The following is a 21266-nucleotide window of genomic DNA, read 5'->3' on the forward strand; positions in this document are numbered from 1 at the left end:
AAAGATTTGCTGGTTGGGTCTACCAGTGGAGCGACTTGATCATTATTAGTGTGACTTGAACCATGTCTTTGAAGGCTCCTGTCGCCGGAGACCAATGAGCAGCCAGAGCTTTCAGAAGCGGACGCATATGAAGACTGCAGTGCAGTATGAGGTGATTGCACAAGGATATCAGACCTAGGAGAAACTTGTAGAGACAAACTTAAAATAACCTTTTTAGTAGGGAGCGTACCAGAGAGACCGACTTTCGTTGCCTCTCGACAGTTGGGTATGCCTTGTTGAGATCTGTGTCCAGTACAGCTCCTAGGGATATTATTAGCTGTGAAAGTTAAAGGATTAACTTGTCTGGGTTGAGAGTGAGTCTGAAGTCGTTGAACAGGTGTAGGCAGGCTTTGGCGGATGCTTCCACCGACTGCAGAGTGTCTGCTTTGACCAACCCGTCGTCTAAATAAGGGAAGACTTGAAAGCACTGCGGTCTGAGGTAAGCTGCGATGTGTGCCAGGCATTTTGCAAAATTGCGGGGGCCAATTCAAGGCCAAATAGCAACACCCGGAATTGAAAGTGTCTACCAGCTACTATGAACCTGAGGAACTTTCAGTGTTTGGGATGAATGGGTACATGAAAATAGGCGTCTCGGAGATCCAGGGAACACATGTAATCTCCATCGCTGAAGAGATGCAATACGTCTTGTAGCGAGATCATGCGAAAGGTTTGCTTTCTGAGAAATTTGTTGAGCTCCCTTAAATTGAGAATTGGTCTCCACTGCTTTTCCTTCTTGTGTATCAAGAAGAAACCAGAGTAGAAGCCTTTCCCTATCTGGGTGCATGGAACTCTTTCTATCGCACTCTTTTGTAGCAATATTTGTACTTCTGATCTGAAAATGGGTAAATGCCTCTGAATGTGTTATTGTGGCGGCATCGGAAGAGGAATGTGGATAATAGGTGTCCGAATTAGATGAGGTCTAAGACCCATTGTTAATTGTCTCCAACAATGTATATGTTTGGTAATTCTGTCTGGTGCCTTGGGCGGAATGGAAAGTGACAAAGCTGGCAGAAGTCATTGCCTGTGGCTAGTGCCTGTATTCTGTCGTCTTGTTTTTCCTTTAAGGGGAGGGCGGTGATATGCCGCTGACGGTGGTTGCAGCTGCTGATATCGTGAGCGGAAATGTTGTGTGGTGCAAGAGTATGTTGGATAACTATATTGCTGACACCCTCCGCGAAAGGAACTTTGCCGTCTTCCCCTGGCGCCACGAAAGGGGACTTTTTTCTGAACTGTAACGTGCCTAAGGATTTGGCAGGGTCTGTATCAGTTTGGTTTTCAGGGCCTCATAAACATGGCTTACAAACAGCCCCTACCCTGTGGTAGATCTAGTATTTTTGTCCGGCCCTCCGGACGGAAATTGGTGACCTTCAGTCATCCTTGACGGCGTAGGACTGCTGCGCCTGCAAGTTCTCTAATGCTAGTAGAGGCAACATCCAATGTGCAGTTAATTATCTCGGAGGAGAAACGTTGACGCAATGGCCAAGAGCGCCCGCTTCCATTTGAATTACTTAGGGAAAGTGAAACCCTTTATCTCAGAGTCGGATCTAAAACTGGCTATCCAATCACTAGTCATCTCGAGGATCGAATACGGCTGCACCACATTAGCGGGTCTCCCGAAAACAGCCACAGCACCACTAAAAGCCTGCCTCAACGCAGCGGCTAGACTCATTACGGGAACGAGAAAATTCGATCACATTTCCCCGCACCTGAAAGCACTAAACTGGCTACCTTACGAGGCCAGAATCCAAATGAAGATGGCCTGCATTACACACAAAGCGGTCCACCATAACACGCCTAGATACCTGGCTAAGAAACTTAAGCTTTCAGGGGGTAACAGAATAACCAGAAGCGCTAAAGAACTACTACTACGACCAGCCTTTTTCCACAAGAAAAAGACCTACAACCGAGCATTCTCCGGAGCGGCCCCCAGAATATGGAACTCCCTCCCTCCAAACATCAGGATGATTCAAAATACCATGACATTCAAACGGGAAATGAAGAGCCACTTGATGAGTAAATACCCGACATAGAAAAATTAAGATGACTGAGACGTTCACCTACAAGCATGGAGGTCGCTCCTCGTCATGAAACATGACTGCTGTCGTGTTCAAGCTGAGGCTAGACACCTATAACTATATCTCACAATCAAACATTTAACTGCTACCTCATTGTATTTATCTACCCATTTCATCCTTGCGATGCACTTGAATGCCTTATAACCCTACCCCACCGAGCTAGATGGGATATTTCTGACCTGAGCTCAGCCTGCTTGTCATCTATTGCTAATTGGGCATTTAATAGGGGTATATATATCTAATCACGTCCCTACAATACACTGCCTTCTACCTCATATCTATTTGTTACTATTAATGTTAATATAATGTCTATATGTCATTTCTTTACATGTTAAGCACCTACTGGTAATTGCACAGATAATAGGAACACTAATAGCTAATCACAGCGTTGAGTATAGTACCTGCTACCTCAGATCAATTTGTTATTATCAATGCTATTTGAATGTTGATATGTGTATTTCTTTCCTTGTGAAGCGCTCTGATACCCACGGGTCTTGTCCGCGCTATATAAAACTCTATAAATAAAATAAATAAATAGTAACACCTTTTTTGCCTCTCCACAAACGTCCTCTGGAAGCTTGGTGATAAAAGGGGCTATATCGGACCACATTTAGTGATCCTAGCATCCAAGAAGGCAGGAGATGAAAAGCGTTTGCCGATATTATCTAAACGCCTACCCTCTTTGTCTGGAAGCATTGTAAGGGGCGTAGAAGGATTTTGTGATCTTCGCTGTGTCACAACACCTCACCATTCTGGCTTGGACGTTCACCCTCTTCTCTGCCATCCTCCGATGAAGTTGTGTTGCTTAAGGCTATCACAGATGGAGATTGGAGAACTGGCGGAATAGGAGGCAGAGTAACTGCTGGCTGTGTGAAATGACAGGCTGAGAAGGTGCAGAAGTTCCCCATATAGGATCTTTTTGATTCGGCGAAGAGATTGGAGGAAAGCGAGCTTTGTAGTCCGACATCATGGCCTGTAAATCTGTCAAGAGAGTGGATGGTGCACACAACATATCTTGCTGGTTCTGTTGATGATGATAGTCCAGGGAGTAGTAGTCCTGCTCATAATATTCCCAGTCATCTGACCCTGGCATTTTAGATGAAGCTCAGAGGGGCTCGGAGCTGCTCCATAAAGGAGGTTTTCCTCTGAGTCTTCCTGATCAAGGAGGGGTGTAGGAAACAGTGAGGATACCTTACTAGGAGATGCAAGTAAAGGTGTAATTTGTTTTTTTAACAATTGTAACTTGGGTCGTCGACGATGAAAGATCCAGTTTAGTCGGTCTGGCTATTGTCAGCGGTGGGGTCGTCGACTGGTTATGCTCCGAAGACTAAAAGGGAGCTGTAGTCGAAGGGTCCGCAGGCAGTTTTTGAATCGTCGACAGTGGGGACCTCGACTAACGCTCTGCCGACTAGAGGACTGCCGTCCACAACAGCGTAGACGAAGACTGCAAATTTACAGTCAATGGCACCGTGACAGAGGCTGCCGGCGATCGTGTCGTAGTCCACGACGTCACCATTAACAATGTGACAGTGTTAACTGTAGATGCCATAGAGGAAGCCTTGGAACGTGTTGTTGAAGCCATCGGAGAGGTTGTCGATGGGCCATCTGTTGGCAGTGCAGGGACTGGTTTTTGGAAAGGATAATGTTACAGTAAGCATCTGTTCTTGACAATCTTACAATGGAGTCGATGCCCATGCGCACCGTCACCAAAAGGAGGAGTCACCTTACATCGTGACTGGAAAGACTTAATCAAAGAAAAACAACTCGAAAACATCCGGACCGAACACTAGATAGCAGGAGTATACAAAGCATACGATCTACAGCTCCCATGCCGCAAACGTGTTTGACCCCAAGGGGCTCCGAGGTGGACTTCTGAAGAGATTTTGAGAAGTCTTGCCTCTCTTTTTCCTTTTTAGGTTTCGATTAGCGACGCAGAGCATGCGCTGCACGCTTGCGAGATCTATTGTCGTAGGTTTTGCTTCGGAAGCGGAGTGGAAGCTCCACCCATGCTTTTCATTGGCGCACGTCAAAAATGCTCGCTTTTGATTGCAAGGGCGGCATGTTTGTTCCCTCCCTGTCTCCTGTTTGCTGTGCCTGCACAGACAGATGTGCAAGGGCACAGTGTCTCTTTTGCTTGCAGCGTTTCAGGCATTGTATCAGTCTACTAATGATATAGTTTTAGTTGGTTTAGTACTGTGTGTGAGGCACAACGTGCGCATTCACTTCCCTATTTTTTTATTTTATGTGCGAAGTGCGTGCTTTCACTTTATTTTCCTTTTGGTCACGCACGTCGTCTCTGGCGGTATCAGCTGCTGCTTATTTTTCTTCGAGGCAGCGCAGATTTAACATACTGCTACATAAGCTAACAGCAGAAACCAAGCTCCATGCACTCCAGTAAGCCGTGCACTTTCCATTGATCTTTGATTTGTTTGTATTTATTCCTCAATTAACCGCTTCCCGTCTTCTATCTGACTCAGTGCTGAGAATGATCATGCTACTTACATGGGGCTAATTGGAGCTCAGCCGGCCTATCTGCAATCACGCAGACCTGACAAGCTTGTTTTTACAGTGTCACATACACCAAACTGATTCCCCGTCCATGTCTCCCCAATATTTCCCTTTCACAATGAGTCACTTGTTTTTTGTTTTTTTTTTAATTTTTGAAAACCTTTATCAAGAACAGAGCACACAGCTATTCAGCCTGACATCCCGGAGGCAAGGCAGCATGGGCAACAGGAGAACATTTAGTGCAAAAAGATCAACACATAGTCATTGAAGGTTAATTTTATATTTAGATGAAGAACTTAACAAAGGAGCGCCCTAGGGCGCGAAAAGACGGCAATAGAGTTCAGTGTGAGTCAGGGCGTCAGGGACAGGTCGGGAGGAAAGGCAGGGAAGCGATCACCAAGGAGAGGATGTCAGAATGGGAAGGAGGGGGGGGAAAGACAACAGGAGAGTGTAGTGCATCAAAGCTAAGTTGGCGTTACAGGTCAGGGTGACACACGTTCATCCAGAGAGACGGGTTCAGGTGGCAAACACACGTCTCCTCTATATGCGTTCCAAGCCCCCCATACTTTATTCCAGGTGCGAGGTCTCCCTCTTGCCACATAGACCGTCTTCTCCCGAAACATACACCAATCCATATTGGCTTTCCATTGTACCACCAGGGGGGCCGTGGACGCACCCCATTTCTGAGCAATATCCCGTTTGGCCACCATGTTCCCCAGGGTCACCCACCTAGTCTGTGCTGTGTTGTGGTCGGAAGGTTCCCACACATTGAGGAGGCACCTACGAGCTTCCGCGTGAGCGATCACACCAGTAACTTCACCCATAATACGGTGCACCCTCCTCCAATAGGAGGCTATTACGGGGCATTCCCAAAGGATATGGAGGAAAGTGGCAAGGGCTCCGCAGCCTCTGCGGCAGAGGCCGTCAGGCGAGTATCCCATGCGCACCAATCGGGGACCTGTCACATACACCCGGTGCAAGATCTTGAACTGCACTAGGCGGAGGCGAGAGGAGATTGCAACCTCCTTAGGGGAGGAAACTGCGCTCTGCCAGTCCTCGTCATCAAGTTCTAGACCATCCGCCACCCACTGGTCCCGCAAGCCAAGGAGAAGATCTGTGCGCACGCTTATCATTTTCTTATATGAGAGGGAGATCGCGCTGTCAGGCATGTGCCCATCCAGTATCCTATCCTCCAGAGGGGAGCTCTCAGGAATGACGCCGTCCGGCGGTGTGGCCGAGAGCAGCGCATGTGTCAGCTGGGCGTAGGGGAAAAACTCCGCAGTATCCAGCTGGTATTCGGTTTGCAGCTGGGGGAAGGTTTTAATAGTGCCTCTGGAGAGCATGTCCTCAACTCTGCTGATGCCGATGAGGTCCCATTTATCAAAACCCTTGGTGTGCCACAGTCTACCCAGGATGTCCGAATCAAACAGAGGGGTGAATCTGGTCAGTCTACCCTGCCAACCCTGCGCCTTGGTAACCGCCCGCCAAACGTGAACCGCCGTCCGTGTAGGACCCGACATCCGCCGATCGAAAGACCTCGAATACAGGGCCCGATAGTAGTTGCCGTTACCCAGAAGCCATCTATCCATGGCGTAGCCGGGACTATCTACAGGACCGTAGAACCCATGGTTGAGGGCGGCAAGTTGAGAGGACCAGTAGTATCGGCGCACATCCGGAAGAGCGATGCCGCCGTCATACCATGGAAGCGTGAGCTTGTGAATAGCAACACGAGGTCGCCCGTCCCATAGAAGAGTCCGCAGGAGACCTTCCAGCTCACGGAAATAGCGCGCCGGAACCGGATCCTGGGCGTTCTGTAAGGCGTACAAGAACCTGGGCAGGGACATCATCTTAAACAACGCCGCACGGCCGAGGAGGGAGAGCGGGAGCTTACGCCAGCTGTCCACATCACGCCGTAGACGCTGGAGAGGAGGGAGCAAATTGTGGTCGTACCGCATCTTGGGATTACCGGAGATGTAAATGCCCAGGTACTTGAAGCCATGACCGGCAATCTGAATATTGCAGCCCCTGGGGAGTCGTGGAGTATCCCCCTTAAGGACGTACAAGGACGACTTGGCCCAGTTTATAATCAGGCCAGAGTAGCGTCTGAAGAGTCTGAGTACGTCACAGGCCACAATGAGGGACTTACAAGGGGAGGTTAAATAAAGCAGGATGTCATCCGCGTACAAGGAAACCCTGTCTTCAAAACCAGGGGCCCAAGTAATACCGTGTAAGTCAGGGTGCGTACGCAGCAGGGCCGCGAGCGGTTCAAGGGCCAAGGCGAACAATAGGGGCGACAGGGGACAACCCTGTCTAGTACCCCGATGTAAGGGGAATGCAGTCGACAGGCGGCCATTGGCCGTGACGTTAGCCAGCGGCTCGGCGTATAGCAGCTTCACCCAGCTCACAAAGACCGGCCCAAAACCGAGTTTGGACAGCACTGCCGAGAGGTATGGCCACTCGAGGGAGTCAAAGGCCATCGTGGCGTCAAGGGACGCAAGGATCGCTGGCTCTTCGAGAGTGTGGGCTCTAGCCATAACGCCGTGAAGGCGACGCAGATTGAGGGCGGTATTACGGTGGGAGATGAAGCCCGACTGGTCAGGATGTACGAGGTCGCCAATGACACCAATCAGTCGGTTGGCGAGCAGTTTGGCGAGGACCTTGGGTTCCACATTCAGGAGAGAGATAGGACGGTACGATCGGCAGGCGTCCCGTGGTTTACCCTCCTTATGGATGACCACGATGGTGGCCAACCTTTGATCCAGGGGGAGACGGCCCTTCTCAAAGGACTCCAAGAACATTTTCCGCAGGTGCGGGGTCACCGCATCCGGCCGAATTTTATATAGTTCGACCGGAATGCCGTTAGGGCCCGAGGCCTTACCGGTGCGCAATGAACGGATCGCTAAGGCAATCTCGTCAGCGGTGATCTCTCTATCCAAATCCGCGCTTTCTTCCTCAGAGAGGCGGGGAAGTTCTATACCCGAAAGGAAAGCCGACGAGTCCGCCTCAGAAAAGTCCGAATTAGATTCATAGACCCCACGAAAGTAGCCAGCAAAGGATTCGACAATGGCGTTCGGGTCCGTGAGGACGACACCATCGTCCCCCAAAAGTTCAGGCACCACTCGGCTGGCCATCTCCTTCCTGTCCAACCAAGCCAGTAACTTCCCGGCTTTGTCTCCTACGTCGTAGATACGGCCCTGTTGTTCTTTAGCCAGAGTGAGTGCGGCATTCGTGGCAAGGTCATGGTATTCCGCTTGCTTCAGTGAGAGGGTATGCAAAACCGAGGGGTCTGGCTCGGGTCCCAGTTGGGATTCAAGGCTTAAGACCTCTTCCTCAATACTCAGCAAGTCGGCCTCCCTAGTCCGTCGAGCCTCTGCAATGAGCGCCTGGGCCTCACCCCTGAGCACCGTTTTTAAAGGCCTCCCACAAGGTAACGGCCGAGCCGACCGAGCCCACATTTTCGGCGAAGTAAAGGTCAATGGCTTTGGCCAGAAGGGAGCGAGTCTTGATGTTGCGGAAGTACCACGGGTTAATCGCCGCCGGTCGCTCCGACAAGGCCACGCCAAAATCGAAGGAGACCCACAAGGGGGAGTGGTCAGAGATGCCCCGCGCTAAGAAGCGGGCTTCAGACACGGCCGATGCGTGCGATGCCAGTGTAAGAACATAGTCAATGCGGGAGAGACTCCCATGTGCACCCGAAAGAAAGGAAAAATGGCGGAGCGTCGGGTGGAGAAGATGCCAACCATCCACCAGGCCCATGGACTCAAGAAAGGAGGGCAGCCACATATGTGTCTCTTGAAGGAGGACAATATCAGGCATGTGACGTTTGATCAATTGTATTACCACCCCTCTTTTGACTCGGTCACCCAACCCGTTAACATTCCAACTGAGAATTCTTAACTTCTTACCCCCCATCACCCCGCAACCCGCCCCACCCAGTCCCAGAAGACACCAACATCATATACAGTTCAGGAGCATAAGTGACCCATTGCCAGATAGAAAGACAGAAAAAACCAACAAACAAAATAACTCGCCCCAACATACCCCCCACCCTGCACCCCTGCATCAGACTAAAAAGCCCTCCCAACCAGCAGTGTGCCTGTCGCCCCATTAACTAATCTACGTAAAGACCCCAGAGGAGTAAGGAATCACCATGAACACGTCCCGCCACCCACCATGCTAGTAACAGGAGAGTCAAGTTGAGTTACGGATACCAACTTCGGCAGTCATTCGAGGCGGGGGTGCCCCAAGCCCAAGGCTCAGTCTCCCTGTTCCGCACCACCAGAAGCACCTCCATCCCGATCGTACTGTTCGTCTCGTCGAGGAGAGACTGTGTCCAACCATTCACTGACGTTTTCAGGGAAGTCAAAGAAAAGGGCACGGCCCTTATGTTCAGCACGAAGTTTAGCGGGGAACATCATCGAGTACTTGTAACCCATTTCCCTGAGTCGCCTCTTCACTCCCGCATAGCTCTGACGTTGGCGCTGTACCGTCCTAGTGAAGTCAGGGTAAAAGTGCACCTCCGCATGCTGGTAATGGAGTGGCCCATGCGATCTAGAAGCTTGCAGGACCACGTCCCGGTCTCTAAAGTTGAGGAGGCGCGCCACAATCGGTCGCGGCGCCACTCCTGACTTCGGCGGGCCACCCGGCACTCGGTGGGCACGTTCCACCGAGAAAAAGTTACTCAGTCCAGTGGGTGCTAAGTGGGTTTTGATCAATTCCTCCACAAACAGGTCCGTCGCAGCCTCCTCGGACCCCTCCGGTACGCCAACTATGCGGACGTTCTGCCGCCTGGCTCGCCCTTCAAAGTCCTCCAGTCGCCTCGAGAATAGGTCCGCAGTCATCCGCAGGTTGCGGACCTCGGTCTGCAGCTCGGTTACATCAGAGGTGAGGCTGGAGGTCTTAATGTCCAGCGCCTTCACACGCTCGTTGGTCTTGCCCAAGTCGGCCCTTATAAGAGTAATATCAACGGCCACTGAGTCGACCTTGTGATCCAGAGTGTCAAGCCGTTGTTGCATATCGGCCCGGTGACTCGTGATGGCACCCATGATGTCGCCGAGGGTAGGGTCTGACCCATCCGGCGAGCTCGTCGGAGGGGGGCCCTTAGACGCGGCCCCCGATGCAGGCGGTGACTTTAGATTCACATAGCGCTCAATGCGATTCAGTTGCGTTTGCGACTTGCCTCGACCGCCTTTGTTCGATGTCCTGTCCGAGTCGCCTCTGCCCGCCATGATGGGTTCGAAAGAACAAGGGCAAGGCGCCACTCAAGCCCGGGTCCGCAGTCGACGGGCAGGCAGGGCCAAGGAGGCAAAACCAGGGTGTAGAAGGCACAAGCTGGAGACACTGTCACTCCGCCAGCGGGGACAGCAGGCAGCCGCTACGCATTCCAATATTGCGAAGTGGCGGAATCCGGAGGGACAATGGCGCCATCCCGGCTCGGAGTTCAGCTCGACGTATCTTTGCACTGGAACCACCGATTTGGAAGCTGAAGGCAGTCCCCGCCTCAGTAGACCACCAGCAATAAGGCTCCACCAACGTGGATCAGGATATCGAGCAGGATATTTGCGGTGGGTCGGACGGTCCACGGAGCTCCGAGCTTACGCGGCCATCTTGGTTGCCCGCGAAGCTCCTCCCCCAATGAGTCACTTATTGATTTCTTTTCCACTTAAACATCGATTATTTTTTTCAGTTACCCATGGATTCATTTTTCATGGTGGCCTCAGAATTTCTCTTGTCACCATTATGGTTCAATTCCCGGTCACCTCTCGGCTTCTCTTTAACAGTTACACCCCTGGATTATCTTCACGGACTCTCTCCCCTTACTATATCTTTCCCACTCACCTCCGAGAGGACCACGGGTTTCGCGGTTCGATCGCCGGTGCTGGAGGCAGGTCAGCTCAGCACCATGTGACTCTGGGCAATAGCTCGCTTAATCTTCCAGAGGGCCCCCAGCGACGGGAAACCACTTCGGAGGTAGCTGTGCGCTTTACAAATTCAAGGTTATTATCATTATTTATATCCCTTTTAAAGCCTTTATTTCTCTCTCATTAACATTCCTCGACATGTTGTACTTGGTCACCCCTTGATTTCCCTTTCATGGTCAGCTCTTTTTTATACCTGGTTTTCTCTTTTACTTTAATTAACAGATATCCATTTCAATACTCGCCCCGTTTTTCTTCCACGCTTGATGAGGCTCCACGTCAGGTTCACAGTGCGGTGCTTTCCAGGAGCCCGGTGCTGCGCTCTGCCAGTCGAGTCCATATTCATGCCAGGCAGGTGCCCTTGCGAGCCCAGCACAGGCGTCATTTCCCATCTATCTAAAAGGTCCCCCCCAACCGCCCCCGGGGAACACTAAAGTCCTGGCAAACATGTTCAAATAATCCCCCCATCCATTCTCCCTCTTGTCCTGACACCCCCCCTCCCTTCCCCCGCTGTGTATTCTGCTGCTAACCAGAGGGCTTTGAAGAAGGTGACATAAGCATCTCAGCCTCCTTCAAGATGCTGGTTTGGGCAAAGACACACCGCTGCTCCAACAGACACTGCTTTATGTGCTCTCTACAGAGGCCACGGATAGGCTGAGCATGTAGTCTGAACACTTTTAGAACCTATTGACCCACACTAAAAAAACATTCACTTCCCTATGCCTGAACTCCAGATCTCTCATTCATGGCCCCTCAAAAACATCCACCCACACCCCCAACTCACACAAAACCCTTGAGACGACTCTGTTCACAGTATGAACAAGCAGGAGTAATGTGCTGCGTGAAAAACAAAGTGGTGGCTCTGTAGAGGTATGTGGCAATGTCTTGTCTCTAGATGTCTTCAGCAGCTTCTCTCAGGAAGGTTCAAGAGGGTGGTATCATCTTGATGGTTGATTTTAACTTTGGTCTTTGTTTATTAAGGACACTGATATGTTGCTAATCTTAAGGGGCCTTAGGCCTCTGCATTCTATGTCTATTTTGACATTACTTTTATATGGTACTGGGGACTCCCATCTCGAAGACGGGGAATGATTCAAGCATGTGAATTTACGAAAGTTCCAATACTGAAGTAAAAGTGAGATCCAAATTAAACTCCCACTGTAGCATGGCAAAAGATTTTGGAGTAACCACTACGTGGCAGAATAAAGCACATCAACTGAATCCACAAAAGATTCACAATGCAAAAACCGCACGCTTTCTCTCCGTCAAACTTGTTGCAGGTAAATGTCTATATTAGGGACTGTGAGGGAACAGCATGTGTGTGTGTGCCAACAGTGGTAGATGTGGAGAAGTATCAACCACTTCAAAGGGATTTATGCTGCAGGCCTGGCTCCCATCTCATTGCTCTCTTTTTCTGATGACTTGTCAGGCTGGACTCCTCTTGATGAAATCCACTGTAGGGCTGTATTTAGAAATATAGCTAACTGCCTGTGTGCATGTTACATATAGGCAGAAAAAATGTTCCACTGTATACATTTAGGAATGAAAATTGAATCTGGAAGACAGCAATAAGTCAGTCCTAGGTTTGTAAAAATCACGCTACTTTCAAAACGAGCCAGCCTTAATTGCTCTGGGTGCATTTTAATAAATGTACAGTATGTAACGTAACAGTTCACCATAATTTATTTATGAAAACAGAACACAGTAACTGCATTTAATCAACAATTCTCATAAAAAGCCAAATTTAAAGCATGAGGTGCTCAGTCGAATTCACAAACTGAAATTCTATGGGAGAACTTTCACAGAACAAATGGTGCCTCTTTACTACTTGTTAATATCAACTTTTCAACCCAGTTCACATGTTACGAACTCAAGAGAACATATACTTTTCCTGGACACCCTCTTGCCCCTTTATTACACCAAAAAGACTTCTTTCCCACATTTCCCTACCTGTGCTTTAAAACACCCCCTAAGTCCACTTCTTCTGTCCTCCCGCCCATCAAATCTCTAATCTCACCTCTGCTAGCATCGTCACATTTTTACTTGATGGATATTCAATCCCTATGTTGCAGCCTTTTCTCAAAGACTGCTTTTAGTAGGCTAAAACCATACTTTGTCTCCTTACTCTGTAATCTTCAATATTTACATCAACCACCACTTTCGCACACCTCTCTATTAAGGGTCCAGAACCGCTATGAATTTCACGAAGCAGACTTTCAGCCAAAATGAAAAGAAAAAGTGTAATAAGTAAGTATACTTACATTGCAACTGTGATTAATAAATCTGGCAAAATTTCCACATTTTGTGGCATCAATGATTGTGTCATGATCCACCCTGAACATGTAACTACTCCCAATACCTTCATCTTCATACCGCTTTTCTCTCATGTCCGCAATAACCTATAGAGAAATTAAAAGAATATAAGAACTCCTCCTTTTTTCATTCTAGAATCTAGTTCAAGATGCAGTCATTCATTGCTGCCTTATATATAAATCAATGTGCTTAGCACAGTGTGATGTTAAATATCACAACAGTTGGTGGTGTTTGGTAGTACGTGTTGACTTTAGATAAGTTAACAAAATGGTTACTTACCAATAGGAGTAGTTTTGCAGCTAGAAGAGTTTCCTGGACTCGCATGCTGTGCAATATTTCGCCATCTAGTGGTTATGTCCGGAATGGTCTCTACTTCACTGCCCCCCCCCCCCAAACACCACCCCCCGTGGGCGCCCCTGACCACCATTCGGTGTTCGGTCCGTCCCCTGTGGGATGTTACACAGTGCCCCATAAGTTCCTGTGCATGGTAGCCATCTTTAGATCCGTTTTTGTTTCCTCTCTAGAATATTTTCATCGTTCTTTTTTTACCCTCTTTTTTCCATCCTTATATATGACCTACTTCCCACCGTTTGCTTTGTTCTCATTTCCGGGAGGTGGGTGGGTCACATGTGAATCCAGAAATCTCTTGAAGCTGTAATACTACTCCAACTGGTAAGTAACCATTTCATTTTGCAGCACAAATCCTTTTCTGGATTCACTTGCTGTGCATTAGATTATGTCGCGGTTTCCCCCTCTTTGGGATGGCAGGGGTGAAATGAGGATGAGTTTGCGAACAGGTGTTGTAGTACTTTTTGTCCCACCTGAGCTTCTTTAGTCATCTGTATAGCCACACAATAAGGCTTGGTAAAAGGCGTGGAGATGCCCATGTTGCGGCTGCGCATAGAGTGTCTTTTGGCACATTTGCCATAAATTCTGGAGTGCGCCTATTTTTCTTGTTGAATGAGCTTTAGGGCAAAAGGGTGGGTAGAGTTTTCCTGCTGAGGAGTAACATGTTTGAATTGTCTTCACAATCCATTGTGTGATTGTTCCTTTTGTAACGGGTCAACCTTTCCTAGATTTAGCGCATGAGAACCTTACGAAATGGTTTTGTCTCTTGTAGATAAAATAGTAGTGCTCTCCTCACATCAAGGGTATACAAGCTCATTTTCAGCCGTGTCTGCGGATTCCTAAAGAACACTGGTAATTGGATGGATGCTCTGATTGAGATGAAATTTGCTCATCACATTCATTAGGAATTGGGGAATTGTTCTGAGAACTATCTTGTTCTTGTGAATTTGTATATATGGTTCTTTTAATATGAACGCTTGGAGTTCATTTCCTCTCTATAGTGATGTTATTGCTATCAAGAAGGCAGTTTTCAGTGTGATATACCATAGTTCCGCTGTATGCATAGGCTCGAATGGCTCTGTCATTAGCTATGCTAACAATTTATTTAAGCCCCACATAGGGGCCTTCCTTGGTGTAGCTATTCTAGGAACCTTTTGATGACTGGTATTGTGAAAAAACTTTACATTATGCTCCCCTGGTTTAAGCCACAATGGCTGCCAGATCCCCCTTGAGTAATGAATAGTTCAATCAATCAATTAAATAAACTTTATTCGATTTCTTTTTAAAAAACATAAAAGTTATACAAATACATGTACATAAAAACAGTTTTATAATAATACAGGATTTAAAAAGACAAAAAAAGAAGAATGTCCTGTACTGCAAGATAAAATACATACCTAAATAAACAGACTTTACACATCCATAAAGCTCCTAGATTTCACAGTTGCTTTTAAAAGCCCAACTATAAAAAAAATGCAATCCTCTTTCAGCAATTGGAGATACACAAGGGCCGGTCGAACCTGTCTAAAATGCATCTTTTTTAAAATAGGGACCAGGAAATGCCTACGGGGAATTTCATACAATTTGCATAAAAACAGGAAGTGCAGCAAAGACTGTCCATCGCAGCGAGCTAGCACTTGACCTCTGGTAAACCCCTTGGGTCTGGCTAGCAAAAGATGGAAGAGGTTCATCTGAAACCTGGTTAACAGAAACTTCTCATGTGATGACAGAGACCCCATAAGATAAGGTTCCGTCAACGGAGTTGTTTAGAGCGCTAAATACATCCGAACACTGGGTTTCAGCATCTCCTCAGCTGCCCTGTCCGCTTTCCTTAGATTCAGAAAAGCTATCTTGGTTAATTCCACATCCTTCTTAACGATATCAGGTTTGGAAAATAAGTCACCCCGCCCTATCCCGTCAAAATGTCTTGTGATATATTTAAGCCAGGGGATACGGGCCGAGTTATCAAGGGACATACACTCTCTTAAAATCAAATGACTGAGAGCTAGATCTTTATTCAGACAGCACTTTAACCAGAAAATCAGGGGTCGCAAAGCAAGAGCATCACTTTGGTAGGGAATCCCCAATTCCTCGTGGACCGCTAGATTAGAGGTTCCTCGTGGGACACAGAGTAAGCGTTTAAAAAAATCATTCTACACTACCTGGAGGGAATCTGCGACAGTGTATCCCTAAATTTCACTACCATAGGTGGCTATGGCCATGCTTTTAGCTTGATACACTTGCAGCATAGCTCCTGTTGGTTTCTTCCTTATTTTAGAGGCAAAGTTAAAAATTGCTGCGTTCAACCAAGCCAGATCCCCCTTTTTCCCCTGAATTAGGGGACCCCACTTGAGTTGGTCATCAAAAAGAACCCCTAAGTAGGAGAATACTTTTTTGCGGGGGATCTTAGCCGTGCCAACGTTAAAATCTTTTTCAGTTTTTTCCCCACTTTCATTTTTTTTAACACACTTTATTGGTGACTGCATTATAGCATGTACATTAGAAAAATATTCTTTTACATACAGTCGTTTTTGTTTTTCGGTTATCCATCAAGCATCGTACATGAGCCATGTAACAGTTATCCATTTGTTGTCATACATGGTAAAACAGCCTGAGCTGGGTCAAATTCAGTGCTGGAAATGTTACTAATTAGGCATCGGTCATGTTAAATCTCCAGCGAATCTTCAAAAATAGTGCGTATTCATATCAACTATTGGTAACATGAATAAACCTCAACTTCCACCCGCCCCAACCCTCCCCCAACACTCTCCTGGTCAGTCCCTTCCTGGCAGCCACTATGGTTGCCGGGGGTCGTCCTACGGTTCTCCTCCTGAAGGAAGCGATGAATCTGATAGATTCCTGTCATTTCAATGGAAAAGAGCCCAATACCCTCAGAAATTTAAGCTGCCTTATAGCCTAAGGGGTCTCAGTATCTTGTGCAGGGGACAATTCCAGTGCTTCCAGGTCGATTAGCATGGCCTCCCACTCCTGCGAGATGGGCGGCTTCCTCAGCCATCGCTCATCCTACCTTCAGAGAACAGCACCCCCTGCTTTCCCTCATTGGAGCATATCCGATTGACAGGCAGTGACCGCCGGACACCTGGGGGACTTCCACCACATCATGAGCACTCATATCGCCAGGATGAGTGCCAGGTCTATGAACTTTAGTCCCACCTTTTGGTTCTTAGGGCGTCTACGAAGTCCCACAAGGCAGTGGAGTGCCTCATCCGGGACCGGGAGGTGTGTCACTGTAGTTCCAGAGCGGCGCACTTCACCCCAATAACCCTTTATGCGTGGGCAAGACCACAACATGTCAATAAAGTCCGCTTCATCTTCTTTGCAAAGGGGGCAATAATGGGGGGAGGCCGGGAACATACAGTGTATTCTTGTCGGAGTAAGGTAGGACCTATGAAGCACCATTGTTTGTATGAATTTAAGCCTTGCATTACGCAATAACTTTTTGGGGTGTTCCAGCACACGTTTCCATGCTTGGTCCGTGATCTCCTCCCTGGTGTCCTCCGCCCACCGTGTCCTAAGGGATGTAAGTGTTATTGCAGCGTGTGCCCGTATCCCAGTGTATAACCAGCGCACCAGATGTCCACCCTGTCCCATGTAGTATAAGAGGTGCACTAAGGTATGATGTGGGGGTTCAGTTCTCTGTGGGGCCCACGTGGTTCTGATATAGTGTGTCACGGTGGCGTGTAAGAGATACAGACGCGGCGGTGCTCCCGTAGCCTGCACAAATGAGTCATGATCCAATATATTGCCGTCCCCAAAGAAGTATCTTACCACCTCCACCCCAGCATCCGTCCATGCCTGTAGTCTGGCCCACGTGAGTCTCCCTTGTGGTGTAGGGATGCCCAGTATGGTGACGTTCAGGGCATAGGAGGCCACCGCGCAAGTGTATGAGAGGGCCTTTCTCCAGCATATTAGGGCGGTTCGTAACAGAGGGGGACAATCAGGGGGGACCTTCGCCCTCGCCAACAAAAGAGAGTGTAGTTCACCCCGATCTAGCCGCTGCTGCGTAAATCCAATTTTATGTAGGTTCCAACCTGCAGTCCAATAAGACAGCCATTGGAGCTGGCTGGCATAATAGTACCCTCGGAAGTCCGGGACTCCCAAACCGCCACTTTACGTCGGCAGCTGGAGCTTTCGAAGACCTATGCGCCTCCGACCCACTCCCCAAATAGGAGTGGACAATATAGTGCTCAGCGTATTAAAAATGGATTGTGGGAGGAGCACGGACAGGTTCACAAAATAATATAAGAGTCTAGGTAACATCACCATTTCTGAGATGGCGATCCTCCCCATCACTGATAAGGGCAGGGAAGTCCAAAACCCAACACTAGCGCGGATTCCTCTTACAGGCCGTAATATATTGCCCTCTATCTGGTCCTCTTGGAATCTATATACGCAGATACCTAGGTACTTAAAGGTAGTGGGGGCCACTGGTAGGTCATAAGTGCCTAATTGTAGGCGGGTTATATGTGGCATGTCTTGGAAGAAATAGCCAACCGATTTCTCCGGGTTTATGGCCAGGCCAGAGAGACTTTCAAAGGTGGTGAATATACCCAGGAGGGGAGCATTAGCTGCAGTCAAGTCCTTTAAATATAGGAGTATATCATCCGCATAAATAGATATTAAGTGATGTACCCAGTCTATATGAATGCCAAGCTATTCTGTCGATCTCCAAAGAGCCAGCTGCAGGGGTTCTAATGCCAATACAAATAGTAGGGGAGATAAGGGGCACCCCTGCCGTGTGCCCCTGTAAATTTTATATTGGGCGGAGATAAAGTTGCCCGCACGGGCCCTGGCTGTAGGGTATGTATCTAATAAGCAGACCCATTTAAGGTATATATTCGGGAACCCAAATCGTTGCAATGTCGCAAACATGAAATCCCAAGAAAGGGAATCTAATGCCTGTCTGAGGTCCAGCACAACGCAACCTGTGTGATGGTAAGCTCTCGGAGTGGCCGCCATTACCGCATGTAGTCGTCTGGTGTTCAGGGAGGTGCTGCGATTAGGGAGGAAGCCGCACTGATCACTGTGAATAAGCGCATTAAGGTGCAGTTGAATACAGTTGGCAAGGGCCTTACTTAGGATCTTGTATTCCGTGGTGAGCATAGAGAGGGGTCTGTAGTTAGACAGCTCCAAACTGTCTCGCCCTGGCTTAGGTACAGACATGACAAGCGCCAGCATGGTGGAATCTGGCAGGTGGCCAGTCTCAATGGCCATCTTGTACACAACCTCCAGTGCAGGCACTGGGGACTCCAAATGCGCAAGGTAAAATTCAACAGGGAGCCTGTCCATTCCAGGGGTCTCGTTACGGTTTAGACCCTTTATCGCAGCGCGGATTTCTTGTTGGGTAATAAGGCGTCAATGTCTTTCTGAACATCCTCCGGTAAGACCGGGAAGGGAAGATCCCTGAAGAAGTCAGTAATGCAAATGCTACTTACCAGTATGCATCTGTTCTTGGCATGTAGGGCTGCTGACATTCATATCTTTGCATAGATCGCCGCCTAGTGTTGGGTCCAGATGATTGCACATTGTCGTCCTGGAAGAGTCTTCGAAGTATCACGAGATAGGTGGCTCCTCCCCTGGACTACAGTGCGCATGGGCATCGACTCCATCCCCATATTGTTTTTAGCCATTGTGGCCAAGATGGAGTGAAACTCAGTGAATGATGACCATGCCATGAAATGATATGTGAACACTGCAGCTGCTACAGGCGCCGGGGAGGAGGGCGGGCGATATGAATGTCAGCAGCCCTACATGCCAAGAACAGATGCATACTGGTAAGTAGCATTTGCAGTTCGAGGCATGTGGGCTGCTGAATTCATATCTGTGCATAGAATACATAGCAGTCCCTCCATTAGCGGCGGCCGCCCGTGCCAGCTGCAGCAGTTTGGAAAAGTGTCTTGAGAACAGCCTGCCCTACAGCTGCCTGGAGTGCACGTCTACACAGTAATGCTTAGTAAATGTGTGTGTGGTAGACCATGTGGCTGCTCTACATATGTCCTCTAAGGGAATGTTTCCAAGGAAAGCCATAGAGGCCCCCAACTTTCTGGTGGAGTGGGCTCTTTGTGGAATGGTAAGAGTGCGTTTTGCCTTTGCATAGCAGATTTGAATACATTTCACGATCCACCTAGCAATACCAGCCTTGGAAATAGGGTTACCTTTGTGATGTGGCGCAAAGGCAACAAAAAGCTGCTTAGTCTTTCTAAAATCCTTGGTCCTATCAATGTAATACATTAGGGCCCGTTTAACGTCAAGGGTGTGGAGCATCCGCTCCGCCAGTGACTCTGGATTTTGAAAGAACACCGGCAACTCAATGGTTTGGTTGATGTGGAACTGAGACACAACCTTGGGTAGAAATTTAGGGTTAGTGCGGAGCACTACCCTGTTTGAATGAACCTGGAAGAAAGGCTCTTGGGTTGTGAGGGCTTGCAGTTCACTAACCCTCCGTAGCGATGTAATTGCTACAAGGAAAGCCACTTTCCATGTCAAGAACTGAATCTCGCAGGAATGTAGTGGCTCAAAGGGAGGACCCATCAGTCTTGTAAGAACCACATTGAGGTTCCATTCAGGAGCTGGTGGAGTCCGTGGCGGAATGACTCTTTTGAGGCCTTCCAGAAATGCTTTGATGGCAGGCACTTTGAAAAGTGAAAGGTGCTGTCTATTTTGGAGGTATGCGGCCATCGCAGACAGGTGAATGCGAATGGAAGTATATGCCAGATTACACTTGTATAGATGGAACAGGTAACAGATGATGTTCTGAATAGAAGCATCTAGTGGATCAATGTTGTGGTTTGCGCAATAGATGACAAACCGTTTCCATTTTGCCGCATAACATGCTCTAGTAGTGGGCTTCCTAGCCTCCCGAATGATGTCCATGCAATTGGGAGGAAGGTTGAGGTAGCCAAACTCTAGGACTTCAGGAGCCAGATCGCCAGATTGAGCGGTTGCGGATCTGGGTGCTGAATGTCGCCATGGCTCTGCATCAGAAGGCTGGGTGTGAGATGAAGCCTTTGATGCGGTACCACGGAAAGTTCCAGAAACGTGGTGTACCATGGTTGGCGAGCCCACGTTGGAGCAACTAGGATGAGAGTCATCGAGTGCTGCCTGAGCTTGCGCGCCACCAGCGGTATCAGAGGTGCTGGGGGAAAAGCGTACGCAAATCTGCCTGACCAGTTCATCCATATCGCATTGCCCTGCGATTGCGGGTGTGGGAACCTGGCGGCGAAGCTTTGGCATTTTGCGTTCTCCCTTGTGGCGAACAGGTCGATCTCTGGATGACCCCACCTTTGGAAGTACGGTTGGAGTACTGATGGATGTATCTTCCACTCGTGCATTTGGTGGCTGTGCCTGCTGAGCAGGTCCGCCATTTGATTGTCCTTGCCTGGGAGATGTTCTGCCATGAAGAAAATGTTCCTCTGAATGGCCCACTTCCACATGCTCTGAGCCAGATGAGACAGCTGCGGAGAGTGTGTGCCCCCCTTCTTCTGAATGTAGTACATGGCCGTCATGTTGTCTGTCCGGATCAACACGACCTTGTTGTACAGATTTACTTTGAATGCCTTTAAGGCCATGAAGATCGCCATCAGTTCCAGTACATTGATGTGCATCTTCCTTTGCTGTAGCGTCCATAGTCCCTGCACCGTGTATTGGAGTACATGCGCTCCCCATCCTTGGAGAGAAGCGTCCGTTGTCAGGATAATCTGCGGCACAGGCTCTTGAAACGGTCGGCCCTTGCAAAGGTTTTGTGGATTCCACCAATGCAGAGAGTTGTATGCCCGACCGCTCACCAACACTAGGTCTTTTAACTGCCCGTGAGCCTGAGTCCACTGACGTGCTAAGCACTCCTGAAGCGGACGCATATGTAGTCTCGCGTGTGGGACTATGGAGATGCAGAAGGCCATCATGCCTATCAACTGCATGAACACTCTTGCTGGAAGCGAGTGTTGAGGTCTGAATCTTTGGATCAGCGATTGAATGCTGTTGACTCTCACTGAATTCGGCTGCGCTGTGGCCGCTAGAGTGTTTATGGTCGCACCCAGATATTGCC

The 21266-nt window shown here is 48.6% G+C and overlaps 1 protein-coding gene across 4 annotated transcripts in view; it reads right to left on the minus strand.

Moving 5' to 3' along the window:
• SETD1B (SET domain containing 1B, histone lysine methyltransferase) overlaps nt 1-21266 on the minus strand; it is a 402280-nt gene that overhangs the window by 36592 nt on the left and 344422 nt on the right. For all 4 annotated transcript variants that reach the window (XM_086942988.1, XM_086942987.1, XM_086942986.1 and 1 more), the window contains exon 17: nt 12802-12939. In XM_086942988.1, the coding sequence (XP_086799114.1) occupies nt 12802-12939 (138 nt within the window). The remainder of the gene's footprint in view (nt 1-12801; nt 12940-21266) is intronic.

The sequence above is a fragment of the Lissotriton vulgaris genome, chromosome 11 (assembly GCF_964263255.1).
Source record: "Lissotriton vulgaris chromosome 11, aLisVul1.2, whole genome shotgun sequence".
NCBI classification, from domain to species: domain Eukaryota; kingdom Metazoa; phylum Chordata; class Amphibia; order Caudata; family Salamandridae; genus Lissotriton; species Lissotriton vulgaris.